Source organism: Trachinotus anak, unplaced genomic scaffold (assembly GCF_046630095.1).
Source record: "Trachinotus anak isolate AG129_WGS33_773 ecotype Australia unplaced genomic scaffold, CSIRO_AGI_Tana_v1 ptg000010l, whole genome shotgun sequence".
NCBI classification, from domain to species: domain Eukaryota; kingdom Metazoa; phylum Chordata; class Actinopteri; order Carangiformes; family Carangidae; genus Trachinotus; species Trachinotus anak.
In genome coordinates this window covers 2,539,900-2,565,184 of record NW_027273861.1, presented here as the reverse complement: position 1 = coordinate 2,565,184, position 25,285 = coordinate 2,539,900, and the positions used below count along the sequence as shown (strand labels likewise).

Below are 25,285 nucleotides of genomic sequence, written 5' to 3'. Positions count from 1 at the left end.
CTGGCAACAACAAAGCAGCTGTGAGTTGCTGTCATGTTGAAATTAGTGTGGAAACCTTGAGGACTAAGCTGGAGACATTTTTGTGGACGAGTAGAGTCACGCATCCATGATTTCAAACGCTTCGATGGAGCAATGGTTTGTTTGGTATGATGGGAAAAAGGGGAGTCAGCCTAATTGTTGAAAGGAGAGTGGGGCCTTTGAAAAGCAACAAACATCTTGTGAAAACAAAGAGCTGAGGGCTGAACCCTGTTTTCCACTTGTGTGGTTGTGTATTGTGTCGTTTTTTCAGTTAAGCAATTAAACACCACTGAAGATTGTCGAGTCAGCTGATTGAGAGAGTCATCTTATCCAGTTCACTGGATGAAAGAATGCCACAATCAATCTCATCACTGAACACTAATCTGTCAATAAGCACCACAGTGAGGCAACATATCAGTGTTGTGAGTGCTGCACATTTCTCACTTTAGAGCCACATCTAACAGCTCTGCTGTAAACTGTGAAAAACAAAATGCATCATGCACATGTTACAAAAGGCTAAATATAACTTATTTATCATACTGCTTTCTGTTTCAGTCAGCTCATTGAGTACAACCTGCAATGCAGCAGGCGTTCTCCTTCACTCTCTCCCTTCCTGTGCGAGTATCTTACCTGTGAAGGTGCGCTGCAGGAAAGCCCCCCACTGATCTCTCCAATTCGGGCAGCTGCTGTGGGGTTGCTGGAGCTGATGAGGACCGGCCCGCTGATTTCCATGGAGTGGCGCTGAGGGGGAGGAGCTAGCATGGGTTTGTGGGACATGGTGAGAGAGGTGAAGGAATGTCGCTTCTTGCTGTTCTTCTTCTCCCCTGCCCGCTGGGCACCATTGCTCTGGGGCCCCAAGGAGGCCCCCTCACCGGAGTCTCCACTGGAGTCTGACGGCTTGTCCAACTCTATAAGCTGACGAGCTGCGGAGTTGAACTATGGGAGAGGGAAAGGGGCAGGGGGCAATGAGGAGAGCGGTGAGGGGGAAATAACAGATAGATATAAAGAAGTGACGATGGTAGGAGCATTAAAATAATCATGAGAACTGTGACTCTCAATAACAGAGCTGACTGTCATGGAGGACCTCTAACGTCTGTCCTGAGTGGCAGAATGGTCTAACAGGTATTTACACATATTAGTGTGATGGTTCTAAGCTCGCTCTGCAACTGCAGGCTTTGTGACCCTTTCAGGCAGCGTAATGTGTGACTGTAGAGTGAAAATCAAAGGGAGAACACTAAAAAGGCTCCAGTTAATCACAGGGTGCTCTCGCTTGCTGTCACACATTGCCCCAAGTAGCTCCCTCTACTTAGGACATAAAAGCTAAGCATTTCACTCCAATCCAGGGGAGCGTCTCTGCAGGTTCATCACTGACATGTCAGCACATTAAGGCAGACGTGTGGGATTAAGAACATAATACCAGGTGGGCAATCTTAACTTCATTAAATTTAAGACCATCTTTAGCAGGAATTGCAGATTACTGTTCAGACACAAGTGATGTGCAAGACCAAAAGAACAGTTTGGGTTATGCTACATGTTTGTGATGAACATGACTTCATACTATCTAGACACAGGACAACTACATCTTCTATTCTGCCGCAGTGGCTCCTGCTGTGTAAAAATAAAACAACAGAAATGTTCTGCAGTCTGTTTCTGTACACCCCTCACTCAGTATAAAAATATGAACACAATAAGGTAGAATACATATAAAAGGAAGAAAGAAAACTGTCACAGCTTTGAAAAAAGAAATGCTCTCCCATTGACTAACTTCAACACACGTCTGCACTGCCTCTGTATTCTGAGACACTATTCTAGTGCCAAAAAGATTTTTGGACATATTATTTCTGCTAACAATAGAACACACACTGACATTGACAGCTTTCAAATGAAAAAATGAAATGATATTTAAAGGGCAAAGATTTACTTCATCCTGCTCGGATTATTCCAAGAGCTTTTAAGTAAGACCTGTGGCGCTCGGAGACTGTGACTGTCTAAATCTTCAAAGACATGTTTAGTGGTTCTACAAAACATATGAACATTTCAAAAGGAAGAAAAGTATCATACACATTTTTCAAGATGTATAAGAAAAGAGGACTACATTCAGAGCATGTTGGCATTTTTCTGATCTTCATAAGGCAGCTGCTTCAGTAACAACTGGGGACATTTTGACATTTAAAAGAATCTAGTTCATTTTCTTACCTCAACATATGAGATGGGAAAAATTCCAATTTTATCTCCCAGCATTCCCTCTGCCCAATTTTCATCCACTCTGCGGATCACAGTCAGGATATCATCCTGAAAATAAGAGGCAGAGGGCAGCACTGCATGAGCAAGAACCTAATTAAGGATGATGCTAGCTAAGAGTGTTTCTCATTCTTGAGGAACAAACCATCTTTAGCAGGAATTGCAGATTACTGTTCTGCAGATTACTGTTCTGCAGGCTCCTCTCCTGTGGAACCAGCTCCCAGTGTGGGTTCGGGAGGCAGACACCCTCTCTAACTTTAAGATCAGGCTTAAAACGGTCTTGTTTAGTAAAGCTTATAGTTAGGGCTGGCTCAGGTATGTCCTGACCCATCCCTTAGTTATGCTGCTATAGAGCTAGACTGCTGGGGGATTCCCATGATTCACTGGGCGCTCTCTCTCTATTTCTGTCTCTCTCCCCCTCTCTCTCTCGATAACTTCATGCCATTAACTTTGTATTTTTTCTCTCCCGTAGTTTGTGCTTCTCCTCTCTCTCCCTCTCTCTGTCCTCATTCTGCAGGTATCTCTGCCCCGGGAGCAGCAGGACCCAGATCCACCACTACTCATCTTTACTATTAACCACTGTTACCTGTCATTATTATTGATAACACCATTACCGACAGAGCTGTTCCTGGTCTCTCTCTATCTCTCTTCTCTCCCCTCTCCTCCCCCTCCCCCTCTTTCTATCTTCTCCTAAACCCAACCAGTCGAGGCAGACGGCCGCCCACCCTGAGCCCGGTTCTGTTGGAGGTTTCTTCCTGTTAAAAGGGAGTTTTTCCTCCCCCCTGTCGCCAAGCGCTTGCTCTTTGTGGGAACTGTTGGGTTTATTCTGTAACAAAGTAAGGTCTTGACCTTACCCTGTAAAGTGCCTTGAGATAATGTATATTATGATTTGGCGCTATACAAATAAAATTGAATTGAATTGAATTGAATTGAATTGAAACACTGAACAGAAATAATGAGGTAGGGACAATGTTTTATTACAGGGAACATGCCCAAGAGTAAAAACACTGGGGTCAAAGGCATGGTACTCTGTTCACAAAACCACTTGGTAAGCTTGTTTCTGTTTTTGCTCATGTGGCATTTAAACAAGTGATGACAGAGTACAAAGACATACAGCATGACCCAAACAGCTGGACAGATGTAACCTCTCAGCTGCTGTGGTTGAGCCGTGCCTCCATTTATATGGCAGTCATTCTCTCCAGACTAATTACAGTTGTTCATCAAGCAGCCTGGCTCAAAATCTACACCATTTCTCAGGGCGTTTCAGTAACAAACCTCACAATTTAACACACACACACACACACACACACACACACACACACACACACACACACACTGGAGAAAATGAATACTTAACATAGTGTCACAGTAATGAGAGGTATTTTTTGTTTTACTGCAGCGACCATGTGGCAGATCTGTGGGTGTTGCAATGTTACACCGTCTCACCTTGGAGAAGGGCAGACAGTCCTTGTCTGCCTCCTTGTCTTTGAGCTCAAAGTCATAGAGAGCTTTGCACTGAGGTGGTGGTTGTGGCAGCGGCTTGATGACCTGGACAAAGTTGGTGGGGAAGAAGCCGTGGACTCCTCCCATCTCCCCGTGGTACCAGTTTTCGTCCACTTGCCGGCGCAGGATGATAATGTCGCCCTTGCTGAACTTGAGGTCTCCTGGTTCTTTGCCATCGTAGTTGTAGAGCGCTTTGGCACAAGGGAGCTGGGGTATACCCTGAAATCAGAGTGGAAGTGAGGTGGGAGAGGTCAGTTCTGTGCAATATACTACATCGAACCATTCATTGGTGTGAAGTGGATTTACACTGAAAAAGGACCAAATTAAAGACCCCCCTTTGACGAAAATCAAGTGTTAAATCTTCCATATGATGTTTTTAATATAATACAGACATATGATGAGTGGAATAATCAGTCAACACCATGACTGTTTCCACCTTGAACTGCAGTGAACCAATGATAGTCTCATAAAAACAGATTCAGACAGTCAGAGATTCATACGTCAGAGAACCTGAGAAACCAAAGGACGGGTGGCGGGGTTAAATACACCTGAAACCTTGTCAGTACAGAGAGCCACAGTTAGCATTAGCAGAACCACTAACACTGTGTCAGCCACTGCCAGTTACAAGCTAACAAACAACATAAACAAATAAAAGATGCTAACTACGCTAACCATTCTGAGCCGTCTGTTACTCTCTGATTCTGGTCTCAACAGACTCCTCATCTGAGTCTGGGTCTGACTGAGGCTCAAACATGTGGCGCAAGACCTGGTCCAGATTTCTAAATTAGGAAGTAAGCATAGTTGTGCTTCCAGCCCCAGTTTCCCATTCTTTTTAATGTGGGAAAACCAAGTTAAACAAAATATTAATCACAGCAGAGGATTTTTACAGAGTTTAAAACACGTCTGGAGGAACTTTAGGTGTAAATGTTATACACAGTAACTTTTCTTGTAAAACAAAAATGAAGGAGTTGTTTACAGCTTTTAAAATTGAGAACAGAGAGGTGGTGAGACAGCTCCAGGAAAATATCACACAACAAAACAAAAAGAGAAAAAAAGAATGAATAAAAATAATAAAATAAATGAAAAATGACTGAAGTTTCAATCTCAAAAACTCAAGTATTACAACTTTTGAGAAAGATTTTGCTTTCTCTTTGTGAAGTTAGTTTTACTTTATGGTGTGGAATTGTGTCCCAATTCTAACTACAGGCTTAGTTCAAAGCTGCAGGATTCATGCAAAATTAATCAGCAATTGAAAGCACATTTTTCAGAAAGGTACAAGAGCAGTGCTGAACGAAAAGTATTCAAGCTACAGCTCAATGGGGCGCTGTAACAAGTTTGTCAACAGTCCATATGAAAGCCATCAAATTTCAAAAGAGGCAGTCTCGTCACTCCTGAATCAACCAGAATACATGGCCTACAGGGAATGAAATAAATGTTTTCTTACACAGCAAACAAAAAGTATACATCAATCTGTGTGAGTCTGTGCTTCTACAGAGACACTAAACTCTCCGTCTGTGTCCTAGAAGTGAGAAGGTCTGTGTGTTGTGTGTTCACAGTTGAAGTGTGATGAGCCTGGCTGATTTTGACTAGCTGACTAACGCCTTCAGAAGGCCCAGCGCCCTTTCCCTTTATCTTGCAGAGGAAGGTTTTGTATCTCAGCCCGCTAGCCGAGAGTCCTGAAACGCCCATTCAGGGAATGACAATCCAGGGAAGGAGGGAGAGCAAGCAGGGAGGGGGGGTAGCAGGATAGAGAAGCATCAATGTTCTCCATTCAGGGTGGGTGTCCATGAGGAAGGCTTCAGTCCAAACCAACCCCCCACCATTTATCCCACTGCTGTTAGACATCCTTCACAGTGATCGGAATCACAAACACTACCGACTGACTGGATCTCTAAGACTGAAACTTTGGAGTCGACAAGGAACATACAAAGTGATTAGAAAAATGTAGAGAACACAGGCAGATACTGGCAGAGGTAAGTGAGCCAGAGACAGAGGGGTTAAAGCAGAGTTTGGAGCAGGCTCTGCAGTCTTGTTAAAGGCTAATGAACCGTTTAAAGGCTCAGAGGAGAATAAAAGTACAGAATGAGCTGTGGTGGTGAGCCAGGGTGACATTACCCTGCTGCAGAGAATCACACAGCCTGAAGCACAGAGCCAATCAGTCTCTGGCTCTTCTGGTCCAGCCTGTGGGGAGAGAGAAGGCGGAGGAGGGGGACTGCAGGCCCCTGCACACTGCACTGGAACTGGGCCTCTTTTCAGGGGAAAACAGGGCTTTTGAGCCCACCCAGGCCTGGCAGGGAATTTCGTGATGAAAATGCAAATGAAAGTGGAAGCGCTGCCATTTTTGTTTCAAATGACAGAACAGGTTCAAGCTAAACAAAACCAACGGGATCTAATTACATGGTAAATATGAAATGCTTGTGCCCTTGGAACTGTGACGTTTGTGAGCACTTGTTTGTACACAGAGGCCAGGACTCAATAAAACCTTTAGTACCAGCACAGTGTCCAAAGTCAGCATTGTTATGTAATCACATTCACACTAAGTGATTACGTTCATAAAAGGTGTTAAAGGTAAATAAATCCCTGAATGTGCAAAACACTTGGGACAATATGTCCTTTTTATTAGCCAACAACATAGAACAAACTCACCCCTGACAGGGTAACATGTTCTGGTCCCACACTCCCACTGCCTACTTCTTAGCTGGTTTTTGATCTCCCCATCCTGGCCTCATAAAAGAGGAGTTGTCAGCAGAGTTACGTTTCCATGTTCCACTTGGCTTAACATAGTGAAAGGGAGAGGGAGAGAAAATCAAGAGAGATTGACTCCAAGAGCCTCTGGATGTAAGAGGTGGCGCAAATGTGCAAGACAGAGTAAAACTGGGGCTGGGTGATGGCTGTGCAGGTTAATATCCGGTTTGCATCCATGGAGACAGTGCCTGCAGTGGACCTGCTTAAAGGAGCACCATCAGTCCTCACCAAACATCCCCTTTTGGGAGGAGAGGATACTGTGCTTTCGAGTGGGAATACACAGATGAGAGCCACAGAGTTGGTACCACATAAATACTATTAAAAAAGTCTCATCTTAAGGCTGCTAACAACACAAACACACACACATGCACAAACCTCGTCCTTGCCTTTATCACTTTTTAAAACTCACCAGGGGCAGAATGAGTCTGCATTAAGGTACATCTCTGCATGAATCTCTGCCACAGAAAAAGCCCAATCCGGAGTTTAGGCTCCAGGACCAGAAAGAAGCAAGTTTTTTTTAACTCTACCTCTCCAATTGTTCTCAACATCTGCTGTGAAAGTTTATGGAAGTAATTATACAGCAGCATAAGCCACTGTAGGGTTACTATACCAGACTGTTGCTACTCTAATGAGAGTCTGCAGGCAACAGGTAGTACATGTACAAGTACATGATTTCCCACAACAGCAACAACCCACTTAGACCCTGGGTAACCAAAGAGGAATCCATGGGCCACAAGAGGCTCATGGTTCTCTACTTTGAGGACCAAACTTGGGCTTAAGTTTTTAATTCATTTTTATTACAATCAGAACAATTTAAAAAAAGCTACTGTTTCTTATCCATATACTAACAGTATTATTTAAATATACAATAATATCCAACAGCCTAACTTTCTTAAACTGGTAGCATGTGCACATAAGATACAGAAAAGTAATTTGGTGACAAATATTTTGGCTCGCAGGCTTGACACTGATAAATATAGTGAGTAGTAAAATTTTGTTACCAGTTACAAGGGATGTTTTGTGGATTTATGGCGTCATCATCTCAGATAAACACAGAGATACAGAGATACAACAGTTAATGCAGCAGCCTACGCCAGGCAGTGGCTTTCACAACCTCCTGACACCACATTTTGAGTTTTTAATAGCTGTAAGAGCGACAGTCAAAGCTAATAGTTATGTTTCTAACTAAGATGTATATCCCTGATAACTAAAGTAAACTCTCCTTGCCTGGAAAAGAAAGAGAGATTAGGTCCAATGTGCAGAGCATCGGCTGGTGTGTGCAATTACCCCTGTATTGCAGATAATACAATTAGACCTGTGTACTAAAGGGATTTGGCTGTTATAGTGTTCTCTTCCACAGCGTTGGATTATGACAGAATTACTCAAGGATTCTGCTCAACAGCACAGCCAAATGTCAACAACCAGTGGGCAGACTGGCATAAAAACACAATGCATGCATGCATGTAGTGCTGTGGAGGTAAGACTAGGTCAAATGGGGGATAATTACACTAACAGCTCACCTTTACACAATAATATATGAAGGACACAATTTGTAGACAAAAATCAGGCCTCCTTTGGGGCTGTTAAAGGTACAGTTTCAGCACACTGTTGACTTTTTGTGCAACCAACCAAACAGCACAATAAATTATAAACCAGCACTCCTACAGCAGCTTCTCTTTATAGCTGAAACCTCAAGGTTACAGGTAACTTCTGCTATGTCAGCAGTTCAAGGGTTGTGTGCAACCGCCACAGACAGAAACCTTTACTCCCTGTGTTTAAGTGCCAGACATGACAACACTCACATATGGACACCTCCAGGATCTCTGCAGGAAGTGGGGAAGGAGCGGGGGGCAATACCGACAAAACTGTGTGAGCAGGGGAGGCGCGTGGTAGTCTGTCTGGTTTGCCCATTTACATCTATTACCAGGGCCAAGACATGTCAGACGTTCTACCAGAGAGAACATGAGCAGCATCTGTCACACTGACCAGGTGGTCATAGCACATTTGTTGGCGTTTACTGAAGATCTTGCCACCAACACTGCAGTACAAGCATTGACACATGATGGGCGTGACGACCTCTGAAGACATGGGCCATCTTGATTCCATTAAAGCTGCATTAGTTTAAATTGATTCCTAATGGCCTTTTTAATGACCGCTGTACAGCAGCCTACTCACACTGTCCAACAATTTGAAGGGTTGTTGGTGTACAATACAGGAAAAGAAGCAGACAAAAGTAGGTAAAGTAAAGTTTATGAAAGCCAGTAGGCAGAGATGGACCATTTTAAGATGCCATCATTAGAACTGGTCAGTCACACAGATCATGCTCACAAAAACCTGAGCAGAAGCTGAAATGATACATGTACCTTGCATTTTCTTTCTAACAATTTACAATGTTCTGTGTATGTATTTTTTCATATATATACTTTATGAATTATGTTTTGACTTCATGTTGCAGATAAATCTGTCGTCTCTGTGTATTGAGTCCAGGTTTGTCACCAGAAATTTGTGTTTATGGTGCATTTTGGCTGCACAAACAATGGTGGTGAACAACAGCTGAACTCTCTCTCACTCTCTGCTCTCCTCTGATTTTGAAAGTGTCCCATTAAAACAAAATGCATTGTAACCATGGGGATAAGGAAGAATACAACTCCACCAAGGAAAACAATATATAACCAAGACATGGTAAACTTTCGCTTGCTGACATTTAAATGATGTTCTGCTGCGGAGACCTTCAGATGAGCAGCTCCTGTCACAGCAGAACCTCCTGACACGGATTACTCATCTGGAGCTGTTGTCTCCCTCTCTGTCTGAGACAAAGGAAAAACTTCCTTTCTCTGGTTACTATGGAAACTCCACACAGGAGGATTTTTTTGGCTATTTATGGGTCTCTTGTGCAGTGAATCTTATGAAAGAGTCATTCAGAATGCAGCCAGTGACCAGTCCTGGGGGAGGGTGCAGTGGTGTGGTTCATGGGCTATCACCTCACAGACATAGTTCAACACTTTGGGAAAAGAATGGCAGAAAGTCAGACTCAGATGACAAGACCAATACCACTCTCTTTTCTCTACACTAAATGTGAGACTATAGCCAGTAGACAGTTAGCTTATCATGATGACTGGACACAGCTAGCCTGGCTTTTTCCAAAGGTAAATCCATCTATAAAGCACATATACAGCTCTCTAATCATTAATAACTATTTTGTGTCTAAGTCCTTCTGACATTACAAAACCTTTACTGCAGCATGGTGTTGAATGCACCTCTTCTGATGTCTCCAAATGAAGCCATAGTCTCTGCTCAGACCTGGTATTAACATCCGTCTCAGGTGATCCGATCTATGTTCAGGTGTGAATGCACCCAAGACGCATTCGGGACGCATTTGAGATGTGATCACTCAGACCACATTCAGAGGTGGTCTTGGCCACATGTGGCCACATTCTTTTACCAGTGTGAACTGCTAAATGTGTCCTGGGCCACATTGAAGGACCGCCTCCTCTACTGACATCCTCTGAAGCGAAAATATTTTACTATTTCTAATGGATAAATCCTTATTTCTCTGTAGAGCTGTGCGCAGTGCATTGATTCAATCAACACTTCTGTACCGTTCCGTCTCTCCCCCTCTCTCTCTCTCTCTCTCACACACAGCAAGATGACAACGGACCAATCTGTCGGATTGGCTAAAAACAAGTGGTCACAGGAGACACATGTGGAGACTGATTTTAAAGCCAGGTGTGAACATACGTACTTAGAGCTGACCACTTGTGATCGGATCACTGTTAATACCATAATGTCCAAGAATCAGTTCATGCTCCAGTGTCACATTCAACTAAAAATTAGTGTCAACCAGCAAACGTTCAGCTGTGCATTATGCACCGACTGACGGAGCCTTTCTAATAATTATCTGGTTGTATTTAAGCCACTGTGGGAAATGAATGAAATTACAGGATTTGTGTATCAGTGTGATACATTACCTTAATTTACAAGGCACTGATTTCACTAACAAAAACACAGACATTTCTGTTTTATGAAATTCTGAACCAGGATGAATTTTTGCCTGACAAATCTGTGTATTTTTTGTTGGACCAATGTCCACTGAGCCAGCTCCTGAACTCAATCAACAGAATGTACGAGCAGAATTCAGAATCCATAAAATCTAAGTTATACTCAGCCCCAGCATGGTAAGAATCATTTATCTACTTCAGTGCATTTTGTAAGAAAGGAAAGAGGCAATAAACCATTCAAGTTTTCCAAGAGCTTTACTCTGTGACAGCTCACTGTGCTTGTTTGTTTCCCTCTCTACATACCAAATGAGGTCCAGCACATTAGTCTGCAAGCACGAAAACACTCAGCGCAGTCTGGAGGCCAGATGGAGGCTTGGATCACGTGTGAGAAGAACAGGAAGTTTTCAAAAGCCCTCGAAACTGTCCTCCTGTTCCTCCTCATGTTCTTCCATGTCCCTAGGTCACTCTGAGAGACAATGTCTTCTACTTCTCTGAGTGCCAGTTAAAAAACACACCTCAGGAGTAACCACTCACTGACCCCAGCAGTCTACAGTTTTACTACCAGTTCCTGACCTTGAGCTGTGGCCAGGGGGCTGATGAGAATCTGGGTACTATGATCAAAGCCATCCGTCGGGGTACAGGGCCCATAAGGCTGCCATGTGCATTAACAGGAAGTACATTGAGATTTCTGTCTTAGTATGTTGGAGTCTACAAAAACACATGGGCATACATTCAAGACATTTCTGAGCTGAGTGCACAGACTAGTCATCAGAAAGTCATCTTAGCAGGAAGGGAGTATGGATTTGTGGGAGAGCAAAAGCACACTGTAGAGCTCTCACACATGCGGTTTTCATGAGGCTCTTGTGTGTTCTGGGTGTATGAGTAGGCTCCACAGTGAAAATGCAATGACACAAAACCACTTACACATCTTTGTGCAGCCTTTTGTGCATGTGCTGGTTTTCTTTACCTGGCTGGGCTCAGATGAGGGGCAAAAGCTGGTGCTGGGTGGCCCTGGGATCACCCAGTCTGCCTGTCTGACTAAAAACTGAAAGAACAGAACTCTTTAACACCGTGCCAGTTCATACACCAGGCTTAACAATAGCTCTCACAGGAACCCGCTCACATTTCAGAGCAGACTGAGGGAGTGAGGAGGAGAGAGAGAGAAGGGCACAGAAACAGTGTGAGATCAAAAGACTGAAAAGAAAACAAGGCAAGGAGAGGAAGCAAGACTTTCCATCCTGAACCTACAACACAGTTCTGCCACACAGACACACTGATACTGGGTCAGTAGCACCAGCTAATCTCGTCAGGACAACTGGGACAGGCAAGAACTGATGGGCTTCAATTAAATCAGATGATAATCACTCAACCTTATGTTTAAACCTCAATTTTAATGTTTAATAGCCAAAATCAAGAAATCAGACTAACAAATGTAAAATTCATGAGCATGTTGTCCATTCAGTATTTACTCTTTTGAGAAGTATTTAAATACACGGCAGTGGAGGTATTATGTTGTCTCTGGCCACTGCAATGAAAAGGTTTTTACTACCCGTGACAATAACTAAGTAAGCACCTCATTTATCAATTAAATGTTATGGTAAAAAGCATTATTTCAGTCTGCACTGGGATTTTAAGACCAGACGCACATTTATTTCTTGGGTATTTAAATTTAATAACCTGGATTAGCACTAAAAGGTGTGTCATGCAGAGGAAGTTAGCCTGTATCTAAGTTACAGAGGGATTAGTTCACAAATGTCACAGTATCTGTGTATTGAGTAGCAGTCAATATGAGCTGAATACTAAGCATTTCCTCACATTACTCTCCACTGTGCTGGTGAAAGCGTGCAGTGTCTGTGGCCTTTTGTCTCTCATAGTCATTCAGGGTGAGCCACCTGCTCTGCTCTGCTCAGGCCGACTTTAATTTACACAGGGTGTCGCAAGCTGAGGGGAAATTTGACAAGGAACTAGAGAACTACCGACTCTGTAGGTTGCAGAATCCTAAATAAAACCTGCTACAGCAACTACTATGTTGTCTACCAGCTATCTTTGTTAAATGTCTGACTGTTTCTCATATACTCAAATTCTTATTTTCCAATTGTCCAGTGTTGCATGTGAGACTGATGGGCAATTGAAGAACATTTGCTTGCATTGGCTGGTATTTGTACGCCTCTACAGTGGACAAACAAAGCCAGGATATTGACACAGTAATGGCAAAGAGCCAGGGCACAAACACTGCATCTGTTCTCTGACTCAAGAAGTAGCACAGCACTGGCCATTTTTCACTTTCTTAAGAAAGTGTGTGAGTGTGTTTGTCCATTTTGCCCTCGACTCAACCCAGATGTCACATGTAGCTGCTAGCCTTCCTCTATCTCTACTCAAAGCTAAGTGAGGCGCATCACATACTGGAGCTACAGTGTCAATGAGGAAATCTGAAGAACTCTGAGTTTGGGGCCCTCACTACTTTCTTGGTCTTCTGTGTGATCAACACTTAACAGAACTATTACAGGGGTTGGTCAGTTGAACTACTTTGTGTCAGTCCCGTTCTGAAGCTTCCATCAGAACAGGACTGACTTTTCAGTATGAAATGTTCAGCATCAAAACACACCAAATTATACTGTCACTACTGTGAGTATGAAAGAAAACGAGCATTTGAAAGGAATCACTGCCTTTCATAGCTGTCTTGGTGCTGAGTGGTCCCAGCCACATTGGCCATTAGAGGGAAACACATGGGTAGGGCTCATAAGACTGCAGACATTTGACATGCAGATAATTCTGCTGGCTCAGACTCACATTACAAAAACCCCAGGCTGCTGTGGTTACTCAGCCCACAGTAATACCATTACGCACTGGGGAGGAAGGAGACACAGATGCTGGAGCCTCTAAAACTAATCAGGACATCCATATTCATGAGAGCTAATGGGAATCTGCTTGACATGATCAGTGTGAAAATCACACCTTTCCACCATGGAGAATAGAAACACAGGCTGATTGGTTCAAGCCTGCACTGACATTTCAACACAGTGTTGTCATAGGTCTGTTTGTATTCTGACTACACACCTGTGTTTTTGTGGGTGTGTACAGAATAATGGGCCCTCATGGATCTAAAATCAGCCAGTGACTCATTTAAACAAACATTGCCCTGGCTTTGTCAGGCCAAACTCACAGAGGGCTCAGAGGGCTAGGTGTGTGTTTGTGTGAAATGACTGTGCTCAAAGTACATTTGCCTCTAATCAGAACAGTTATGATTGGATACAAGTGTAATTATCTAGTCAGTGTTTGTGGTGGGATGTGAGCACAGAAAGCATATAATGGCAGAAAGCCCCCACCACCACCACCAAGCCCAAGTCTTTGTCAGGGTGCTCTCCTATTCAAGTCCACCTCAATAATTAATCACACACTGTCAGCAAGAGAGACCCCACACATGTGGATTGACTGAAAACACAGGCACGCTTTCACGCAAAATGAAACACAATTATTTGTGTTTAGAAACCACTGAAAAAAGAGCAAGAAGACTGCATTGGAAAAGAAACATCATTGAAGCTCAAGTAATGAATAAACAGAGGATTAGTCTGCAACTATTTTAATAATCAAACAATCGTTAAGTCATTTTCTCTTCCAAAAAAGCCAATTACTCCACACAGCCCCTCAAATGTGAGGATTGTCTGCTTGTTTTTATGTCTCAATAGCTTTGGATTTTTGACTGATGGTCTGACAAAAAAAAAAAAAAACCCACATAAAAACATTGGACATCACCTGGGGCTTTTTGTATTAGGTATTCAGACTGACTGATGAAAACAATTGGTGGACAAATCAATAAATAAAAATGAAAATATCTGTTGGTGTATGTCTTGTAGGGCTGAAATGATAATTAGTATGAGGGATCTTGATAAAACAAACATACACAATCCAGCAATTCAGTTTCCCATATAGGTTTAGCTATATGGGAAACTAGCTAATCTATTATCACTTGAATTAAAGTACACAACACTTAATTCTCTGGAGTCAGTACCAGATACCCAGTGCCTTCTCACAGCTTGGACAAAGATGTCACTCAGGGGACAAATGAAGATCAACTGCACCTCTGGGCCTCAAAGAAAAAACAGGAAACTTTTCTGCACATAGTTGAACAGCAAATACACGCGGCTTACAGAAGAAAGGCCAGAGATCTGAAGACAACATTCAAAATATTTGACAGAATTAGTTTTTTCCCCATCTCAGGAGGAGAGCTGGGACCACACACCTCTCACAGAGCAGCAAGGTGAGCCAGAGGCAGCCACTGCTGCTTGAAGATGTATCAAGGACCAGCACTAGCTCTGGGGTCAGAGGTCAAACAACTGAAAACCAAATTCCCAGCACATCATGATTCTGCCTTAGGGATGGGAACTGAATACTTAACATGCCAGCAGTCAAACAGCCCATGGATGACCAATCCTGTCCCACCAATCACAACACAGGGTGAGAGGTCAAACTGCTCTGTTAAGGCCAGGCAGGTAATAGGGTCTCCTTGGGAATAAGGGGAGGGGCTCAATGAGACACATGTTGTTTAACAGCTGACAAAACAGTCAAAAGAATAAATCCAGAGAAAACACTTAAAAAACAATTTGGTGTCCATGCATAGCACACAGGCCAGGCCTGCAACATACACAGCTGATAAGAGATGGTCAAAACACAGAGACACTTTTCCCAAGGAGCTTGGCCACTGAACTACACACATAACACAAGCAGTAAACAAAGGTTTTCACTGACCCCCACAGGTGTGATAGCACCCTGGTAAAGAAGGTCATGGCTGCTTCCTTTACTATTGTCATGCTGAAAGACTCAGAGATGAGATACGGGTGGAAGAGGCAGGGGGATGTGAGCCACTGGCAAATGTGCCATTTTTGGCCGTTGGACCACCCAGAATTTAGTGTTAAACCACTGTAAATAACAAACATTAATACACCTTTGTTAATAAATCTATACAATGAAGCTAAATGTAATAGTTCACATAGATATTTATACAGTCCAAACTACCCAGATCATGATGGCCAGATGGCTAATACTCTGTATGAAAATAAAACTGCATCTGTGCAACAAGATACAACTGCTACAGCCAGCTGAGGCTGCCCTGAGGCAGTACAATGCATGCATGATTATCAAGTGAAGTACAGACCTTATTCATTTATACATAGAACAGACAGATCTCTACCGTCCTTTAAAAATCAAATCATTTACCCATGAGTCTGTGAACAACACTGAACATCTCACAGTTTTTAGTAGAGAGGGTGAACGTGAGCTGGCAAGTGAGACGAGACCAGACAAGCCCAGTGTTTAGAGGAGAAACAGTGACCTGCAACTGCTCACACACACAAACACAAAACATCCTGCTCTGTCTGGGAGAAGAGGTTAAAATGGGACTGAACAAAACAAGACAACTCTTCCCTCTGTGTGTCTGGGAAATCTTGAAAGCCCAGAAACACAAAGACAGGCACACACCCTTTGTCCGGGGAGCAGCGTTACCCTACAATAAGGAGGCCGTGGCTGTACCTTAATCACATGATTAGGTCTTTTGAATTTCTCCTTGGGAATTATGTAAACCCAGACATGGAGGACAATAACATCTCACAGCACAACAGACCACTTGCACTCACAGTTACCAAAACATGGTTAGGATGGTTGTGAATTTGAGGTTTGCAAATAGGTGTTTAAGTGATGATGAATGTGTTTGTCTATGTATGTTAGCAGGGCAATAGACTACCAACCCATCCAGGTACCCCTCCTCTTCCCAATGCATGCTGGGATAGGCTCCACTCCACTTGAGCTTATACAGGATTGGCTTATAGATGGACATACAACCGTCTGGGTTTCACATCTTTACTTTCCATTTAAAAATATAAATTACAATCTGGCACTGAAAAACTGCCAGATGTCAACAAAAAAACAAACTGCCTTAAGGCATATTAGATAACTGTGTAAGAGCAGATAGTGGCATCCAGAGACATAGACACAGGTTGGTGCACAAAATAACAAGTGTTTTGTTTCCTCAGAATGAGAGTCAGCAGTCAGCAGTAAGAGGAGAACGGGGAGCAGTGCCGACTCACTGTCTAATAAACTCTAATCTCATTAGACCTTTAACAGGCTCCAGTCTGGATTTAGACAGCGGGGAGGGAGGCGGTACATGGCGGAGATATGGTGAAAAAAATACAGCTTGTGTCAGTGACTCATAAGAGAAAATTACAAGTGGCTCCAAAAACCCTGACACACACTGTCCAGAAGGTCACGACTACTTGTGGACCTCCATGGGAAATACAGAGGAGGCAGGAGAAAAGTGTGAGCATGTTGAGAGAGCAGCAGGAGTGAACAGACCAAAGCCCTCTTGAAAAATTCCCAATGGAAAGCAGTAAGTATGAGTTTGCCAGTATGTGGGCAGAGTGAGGGTGTAATGATGGGGTTCTGTCGCACAGGCAGAGGTCAGCCAGCCGGCAAAGAGGAAAGGCTTCAACAACAATATGATGTCATCAAAGAGGGCCACTGTGACTCATCGACCTCAAACAAGGGAGGTGCACAGGAATTTTAATGAACTACATCTACATGAGGAACCTATAAACAACATTCTTTTTCTTTTTCTCTCAAGAAATAAATCAACTACAAACGACAGGACAAAACACACCACAACTTTATTTTTAAAATAACTGAAATAAACTTTGTCTTGTGGATAACAAGACACGAGACAACTTCCTTCAATCAGCAGCAAAAAGTAGCAGGCTGTGATGTCATCCTGTTTGTTTCGAATCAATTCAGTGGATTTGAAGATAATGAGAAATAAAAGCAGGAGAAAGGAGCTATCAAGCATGAGAGGCCTATAAAAAGGGAAAAAATAACGTTCCTTGTATAAAGTGCTCATTACCATAGATGAGACAATGACCTAATTACATTCACACAACACACATAGACAGACAGACAGACAGACAGACAGACAGACACACACACACACACACACAATAACATCCAATAGGTAAGTTGTTACTTATTAGTTATTAAAACCTTATCACATAAGCATTATCATACATATTACAGCTCTTATTGTAAACTGTTGCTTATGTACAACACCATTAAAAGTGAACACTAAAGCTTTTATATCAACTTTTATGAAACTCCAATAAAATAAGGTCTAATTTAAGTGTCTGGGAATACAGACTCAACTCTCCAGGGCTCCATGATGATAACTGAAGACATCCACACAGCTCTCTCTCTAATTCTTCTTTCCTCTCCCTCGTTGGCTCCGACCCCTGACTGACATGCTTCCTGAACTCTGACCTTTGACTTCCACACAGCTCCAATGGCTTTGCTCGCTCTCACACAAAAATACCACTGAGCTATCAGTTTTCAATCTGTGTGAACAAAATACTGTGTTATATGAGTCGGCAAGCCTGAGAGGAAGACAAAACATCCATGTAACAGGGCACCATGGAGGTGAGTCATCAACCTGACCAGACAACCACAGCGCTACACTCAAGAGAAGCCTTTTCATTCCCCTCATCAAAGAAAAGCCTGGACGGAGTGTCAAACAACTGCTGCCACCCTGGAGATGGTAAGAGGAGGGGCAGAAAGCTGACTGTGCGAGGTTACTCACTAAACATTTGACCCTTTTGGTCCTGACGCCTTCACTTAACACTCATCAGCTTCTGTTACTGGTAGCCTTCCATACACACACACAATCTCTTTTGGCCACTCTACAAGTGTCGGTCAGTCAGTAAGATCAGAGGGGACCCGAAACAAAACCCTGTTATGCATCTGTCAGGCAAGTCCCCACCGCACTCCCCTCCCAGCCATTCTCCAGCCATATAAGAATTGGAGGTGGAGTTCTGCTTAAACAGGGGCAAGGCACCAGAGGAGCTGCTTCAAACTCTGAGATCCCCCCAAAAAATCAGGGGACATACAAGTAACAATAGAGAAGTGGGAATGAGGGTGTCACCCCGGGGGCAGTGAAGCGATAAGTCCCCATGGAGCGCTGACCAGAGATCAGGCTGGGAAGTCAACAAGAGCTTTGATCTCTGCCTTTTATGTTCTGAAAATCTTACACCTGCACAGCCATGTCTTTTCTTGTTCTCTGTCATCAGCAAAATGCCTGAACAGACAGACATGAGAGACACTGTTATTGAGAAGCAAGACAAAATAGTTGGAAATGCAAAGAAAATGGGAAACAGCTTTTAAATGCACTTCACAGTTATACACACTGTCACAAAACACACAACTAGTAAGTGCATGTTGGAGCATTGTACCCTCCGCGCCTACACTGAGGAACTGTAATCAACTGTCAATCTTAAAAACATGAGAGTGGTGGAATAATGCGGTCGTTTCAAGTGTCCACCTTTTTATCACCAACAAACAGGCTTTTCAGAATCGAGGGGAAATTCCACAATGCACAGACGCTTTGAAATGAGCAAGAATCCTCTGAAGTGATAGAATGGCAAATGAGGCGGGTCCCCAGTAGCGATCTACAGCGAGGTCTCTGATCTTCGTACCTGCATGGCTCGGCAGATACATTATCAGTGCTTTGACATTCCACTGATTCTACACAGGACCTTGACCTTTTCATCCACCTACCCTCCCCAGACCAGATCTGCTCAAAGTGGGGCCTGTGGGTGCTTATTATATTTATATTTATTATAATATTATTATATTTACTCTCTCACATTTTTTGGAGTCTGGTTTTCAAAAATGTAATAATGTTAAAGTAATACCATCACAAATATTACCTTAAATGTGATTTGAGTATATTTACAGCAAGAAATGAGAAGAATCTTGACAAAATTATTTACTTGAAATTTTTTTCTTAATGTTGACATTTTATTTTTTTCTGGTGTGCAACATATAACATTTCTTTATCGAATAGTCTGGGCAAGAGAAAAAAGCACATTCACACACAAGTGTGACTTTGAGTTTTAGATCTAATACATCGAAGCTGTAATATACTGTGTATTGATTTTGCAATATACGAGTGTAAATAACAGAAAAAGATCCATTTTGTTAGAGGTAAAGGTTCAATTAATGACAGTAACATGGCACCAAAAGACTAAAGTAAGACATGCCTGCTTTCATCTTTTTAAGTATTTCCACATAAATGTAACTGAGGAATACTGATGCATTAATATCAGCATGTCTCCTTGGACTAACAGAAGCTTACAGAAGCAGGAATCTAAGATGTTATTTTCCTATTTCCCTGTGTTTAAAATCTCATCTCTCTCTCACCTGTAAACATTATACTGATGAAAAAAGGCTTCTAGTATTTTATAGTTTTCTCTTGCTTCTCTGACTATACTTGGCATATGGCATCGTCAGCAGCTATGAAAGAACTACAAGCCCTTCTTATGGGAGAAGGTCGGTGCAGACAGCAGAGTCATTTGTTGGCTCAACTATGAACTACTCTCAATCGCTGCCATTTGTAATGTTGGGCTGCTAGTCAACTGGCTGGCTTTTGTATCACCATGTTAATCAACAGTTAATCCGCAGCAAAGATTAGAAAGCCAGTAATGCAACATGCTGCTTTTAATCCAGACAGATTTTCTATGTTTTGTTTCAGCTTGACCCGAACAATGGGAAACACAGATTCATGCTCATTGATCCATGTTTAGTCACTGAGTATACTAACCCGGACAAGGGTGCTCTTAGCCTGAGCTCGCTGGGGTTGCGCTCCTGGGGTGCCCTGGTCCCTGTTTCCACTGCCATGTGCTCTGGCCACGGCTCCAGACGTACCATTTGTGCAGACTCCAGCCCCAGGACCAGCCCTACGAGGCCTCTGCTTGATGCCATCCAAGAGGCGCACAAGGAGGATGTTGCTGGGGAGTTCATCCACGGCACACTCCACCAACGTCCGGCACTCTGGGCATCGCAGCTCTCCACGAGAGCCAAGGATGCCTTGGAGGCATCTGCGGCAGAAGGTGTGCTGACAGGGAAGAACCTTCGCCGAGGCATCCAACCGCTCCAGACAAACAGGGCACTCGAGCAAATCCAACAATACTGACTCGTCCATTCTGTGTATTCTGCCTCGACTTTAGCAGAAAAACATGATGCTGATAAAAGTTTTGTTTGGAAGCAGTACCAGTACTGTCACGTCACGTCACGTCACTCCCATACCTCGGCTATGGCCATGGCATCTGCATCAGCTACAAAAGAGAAGATCAAGAAAGGTCAAGAGACGCATATTAATCAACTGTCCACAGAAGAAACAGGTCATGGTATTCACGCAACGGACATCACATATGGCTGAATCTGAATAGTGTTGCTTCATTTGCGGAGCATAAGAAATGTTACGCTTCAGTCATCACACAGACAAACTGATGCGATCATCCACATTTAACACTGTAGCTCAGTGATGAGCTGACACAAAATTGCTGCTCTGTAGTCTGCCATTAGATCACCGACTGAGTAAATGAACGCTAAGTTAATCTAATTTACTCCAAAGAGGATAACTACACCTGGAAAGTGTGATCTTAGATCCTTGGACCTTGAAATGGTCCACACACAACACACACATGAGCGGGACAAAAAAGGGAAACCTACAGCAACAATGTTTGAGTCAAAAACTGTGATTTGTCTTTCAGGGGCGAAAACATACTGAGGAAGTTACACAGGAGGTAGTCACTTAACTTTACTAACAATACTAAAAATTACTGTGACAAAATATATGATAAAATATATGAAAAATGCTGACACCATAAGACATTTGAATTATACGATCCAAGTGTTTTCAGTCTGTACGGTAGTAGTGTTACGTAATATTGACATTTTTTTCCGGAGTAACGTAACACTTAACAGCACGAAAAACGTGTGCTGACACTTTAACGACTTTTTCTGACATTTAAAATCTGCGCAGCGTGAAATTAAAACTACCAATGTGCATATTTCCAGTAAGTTTACTAGCAACGATTGCTCGCCAGCGAGGTGGGGGCTACTTTAATGTTGTAACCGACAAGTAACAAACGATTAAAAGTTTTTACATTTGTACTTGAACAGATGTTTCTACAACTTTTGAGACAGAAAGCGGTTTCTTTGAAACACTTAACAGTATTTCGCCCACTAAATGCAATTCAGCTTACCTCTTCCAAAACAGGACTCCTCCTCTTGTTGCCTCGTATCTCCCAATTTTTTGCCTCCTTGCTAACGTTACTAGTTAGCAAGCTATCTGGAATCTACTACCCACTTATCTGGACTATTCAAGAGACGGGTACTATTGTTTCCTTTCGATGCGTAAAACGTACAGTATGACCACACCTCTGTCAGATACTTAAGTAAAAGCTAACATGAAAAGGACACAAGGGAACTCCAACCGCTCCGAGCGCCATGCTAGTACGCTACTTCTGTTCTGCTGGACTGTGTTGCTGGAAACAACCGGAGAGGGGGAGGGGGAATGTGGGCTTCCAGCGCGGCCGGGAAAGTGGTAAATTATAGGGGGCAAGGACACATGTACGAGACGACAAATTACCTTAGCCGTTAGGCTTAGAAAGTTGCCTTTCTTACCAACATTTCTTTGTAATAGAAGGTAACGCCTTTAACGTACAATTACTTTATATAAGTACGCAAATTTATATCATATTTCCAACCAAAAATACACGAGAGCTAAATCATACTGAGTACAGAAGACTGCCAGAGTGGAAAACTGAAATTTCCGAGGCGCACCAGAAAGCGGCGTCAGAAGGGCGTGAACTGAATCGTCTAATGATATGTAATGAATGATGTGTCAGGCAGCATCTTTTCCCAGGCACAGTGGAAAATAACTTGTTTTTCACCTGGTTCTCTAGGTAACTGGCAAAGCTCCTCAAATTATCACCAAACATGTTTTTTCTTTCAGTTTTTATTTTGGGCAGCATTCACTGCTGTACTTAGAACTAACACTCAGGTCTCTTACTGCACTGAAGCCTCAGTGTTGTCCCTCACTTTGACATCTGTCAAATGAGTAAATGTAATGTAATGTTCAGTAACCCTCAGATGCAATGAAGAGACTGCTCTGTTGTGTAGACATAACAGATACCTATCACAGTTTTTTTCTTATTCTAAAATATACTTTTACTCTAATTTTTAATTTTTAACATATTGAAGCTAAATAAGCACTGGATAGTGAATAGGGACATCTGGTGGTCACATTTTCCATTATTTCCTTGTGAAACAAGAAAGTTTTCCATTCTGCAGCAACAATATATAGACACTTCTCAGCCCAACAAACTAATACCAAGTCACACATAAGGGATGTTGATGTTATAGTAGTTTCAGTCCTGCTCAATCAAATGTCATGTTATTGTTGCAGCTGTAAATAAATTGTGTTTTATTATATTGACTTTGTATGTTTAATGTGATCTTTAGGCAATAAAATACATTTGAATCTAGTATAAACTGAAACAAACGAGTACCCTTCTCTGGATTAATATCCTGGATCTATTCTTGAGGCAAAAGCAAAGTGATGGACCTGTCCTTGGCTGAAATAAAAATAGACAACAAGCCCACAGGGATATGGAGAGCACTTTTCCAAAGGCACTGCCTTTATTACAAAAAATACATTTGGAGTAGACCTTTGACTCCTAACAACCTTCACAGCAAAGGCACAAGAACAAAAGTGCTTGAGGTAGAGAAGAGTAAGTGACACACAGCCTCACAATAAATATGTGATTTATCTTTATCTCATTCAGAGGACACTGCATATTGAGCAAGAGGGAGAGATGAAGGAGGGGAAGAAAGGAGCAATAAAGAAGGAGATTTATGTGGAGGTGGTTCTCCTCTGTCACATGTGATCCCACAGGAGCTGGCAGGAGCCCTCGGGTCATATTTCCTAACTGTGAAGAGGCAGCTTTCCGCCCCTCCACCTCGGCTGAGACAATGGCCCCTGCCTTCTTTTTTCTGCATGACCCCTATGTATTACCACACAATCCACCTCTGCACATATTCAGTGTTGTTTTCTCAAAAGGCTTTAGCAAATGTTGTTTCATGTTATTCAGAAAAGCAACATGAATGATTTGTAGACACTGAATAGCAATATTTTTTTTATAATGACTGCACCTGAGGGCATAAACAAGATCACTGCACACACAGACACACACACAGAAAAACACAAACCCTCACATGATGTAGGTGACAGCTGTGTTACTGCCTATAAATGGGGACAAGGAAAGCAGGAGAGAACATGACAAGACATATGTCCCAATTTCCATGAAGGGATGAACCTTGACAGAAATATCATCCCCTCTTGTGCAGCACATCACTATAAATAGATGTTCAAGGCGAAGTATTGAAATATAATAGCAAATACCAAAGTGAAAGACCATTTTTAAAAAACAAAGAACCATCACTCATAGCGCTGTTCTCAATTTGACAATACTACATAATTCACTCTTCAAAACAATGATGTTTTAATTTGAAACCAAACCAAATCTCACAGGCTTAATATGCCATTAAGATCAGGAGACTCACATTCAGTAATCTCCATTTGTATTACTTTGATAAGGCTTTTAAACTTACTAACTCAGCCCGAGGCAGCCAGCTTTTAAATTAGATTAGAGACCATAGCTGAATGTCAATGAATGTGGCCTGATAACGGCTGAGTGAGTATATTTCTCTGTGGGGTGATTTTTCCCTTTGAGAGCTGGGATCAAGCCAAACACAGGCTTTATGGAAAATTCAAAACAAGAATTGAATTCATATCATCCCAAGTATAATGTCAAACAAGAGCGATTGTGTAGGAGCGTATTAGACTGAAGCATATTCTGATCCTTGTGGCCCAGTCTGAGTTTAGTACATTATCATATTTAACCAAATTCATGAACAAACATCTGAGATCTGTCATGTTCTGTTTATAAAGATGAAATTAAGCTCTTTTCTATTTAGGGCGTTCTTTTGTGTCTAACTTGTAAACCACTGCAGGCCAAACAACCAAGTAGATATATTTGGGTAATTCAAAAACAAATCTCCCACAAAACCAGCTTACATGATTTACCATGACTCCAAACTCAGCCAAAAATGTGCTTTCCTTTTCAATACTTAAAAAATCGCCACATGAATCTTGTCAGAGCCTCTTATCAGGGTGTTTGTACAGACAGTTCAGACAGCTGACTGCCGTCATGTACTTTCATGTATTATATATGCTGCATAATACTAGTCACACAGAGAGGACATACAGCAGAATCACTTAATCCAAAATCAAACAACAAACAAACACAGTGCCATGATGCAGCATAAATACTGAATGAACTGTGTTGTTGTGTACAGCATAAAACAGCCTTGAGCCTTTGACTTTAGCCTGAATAAAGTTAGAGTGGATGGAATGGAAGAACTGACTAAAATCCAAAATGTATTTATTACATTATCAACACATTAAAATTCTAATTAATCTCTGCAACTGAATACATTAGTAAAAAAAAAATCATAAATATACGTTGTCATAAATATTAAGAGTTATGAATAATCTAAAATCATTATAAAACTGATTTGTCATATATTTGCAAAGTATTCTGATCCAAAAGCCTGACATGCAAAATGAAATTGAAGTGTGAGACTCACTTAGCATTTGCATATTCAATTTGGCACATAATGTGCAACCCCAATTTGAAATGCATGCTGGGCTTTTTACATTTGAATTGAATTATGGAATGACTTAAGTAGAGATGGGAAAATGCATTCACATTCATTTCAGTAATGGCAGTTTTATGCCTGGCTTGGTGTCTGAAATCAGCCAGTCTCATCTATCATCACAGCACCGGGGTCTAAATTGGTTGTTGGGAACAATTCAAAAAGACCTGAAGACTCTCAGCCCT

The 25,285-nt window shown here is 42.2% G+C and overlaps 1 protein-coding gene across 1 annotated transcript in view; it reads right to left on the bottom strand.

The window, feature by feature from the left end:
• The window catches only part of sh3rf1 (SH3 domain containing ring finger 1), a 32,342-nt gene extending 10,494 nt beyond the window's left edge, over positions 1 to 21,848 (bottom strand). Inside the window, exons 1-5 of the mRNA XM_071486827.1 lie at positions 21,584 to 21,848; positions 20,137 to 20,650; positions 3,706 to 3,981; positions 2,215 to 2,310; positions 649 to 954 (exon numbers count right to left, since the gene is read on the bottom strand). Of these exons, the coding sequence (XP_071342928.1) occupies positions 649 to 954; positions 2,215 to 2,310; positions 3,706 to 3,981; positions 20,137 to 20,517 (1,059 nt within the window). The 5' untranslated portion in view covers positions 20,518 to 20,650; positions 21,584 to 21,848. The remainder of the gene's footprint in view (positions 1 to 648; positions 955 to 2,214; positions 2,311 to 3,705; positions 3,982 to 20,136; positions 20,651 to 21,583) is intronic.
• Positions 21,849 to 25,285: the final 3,437 nt, after the last annotated feature.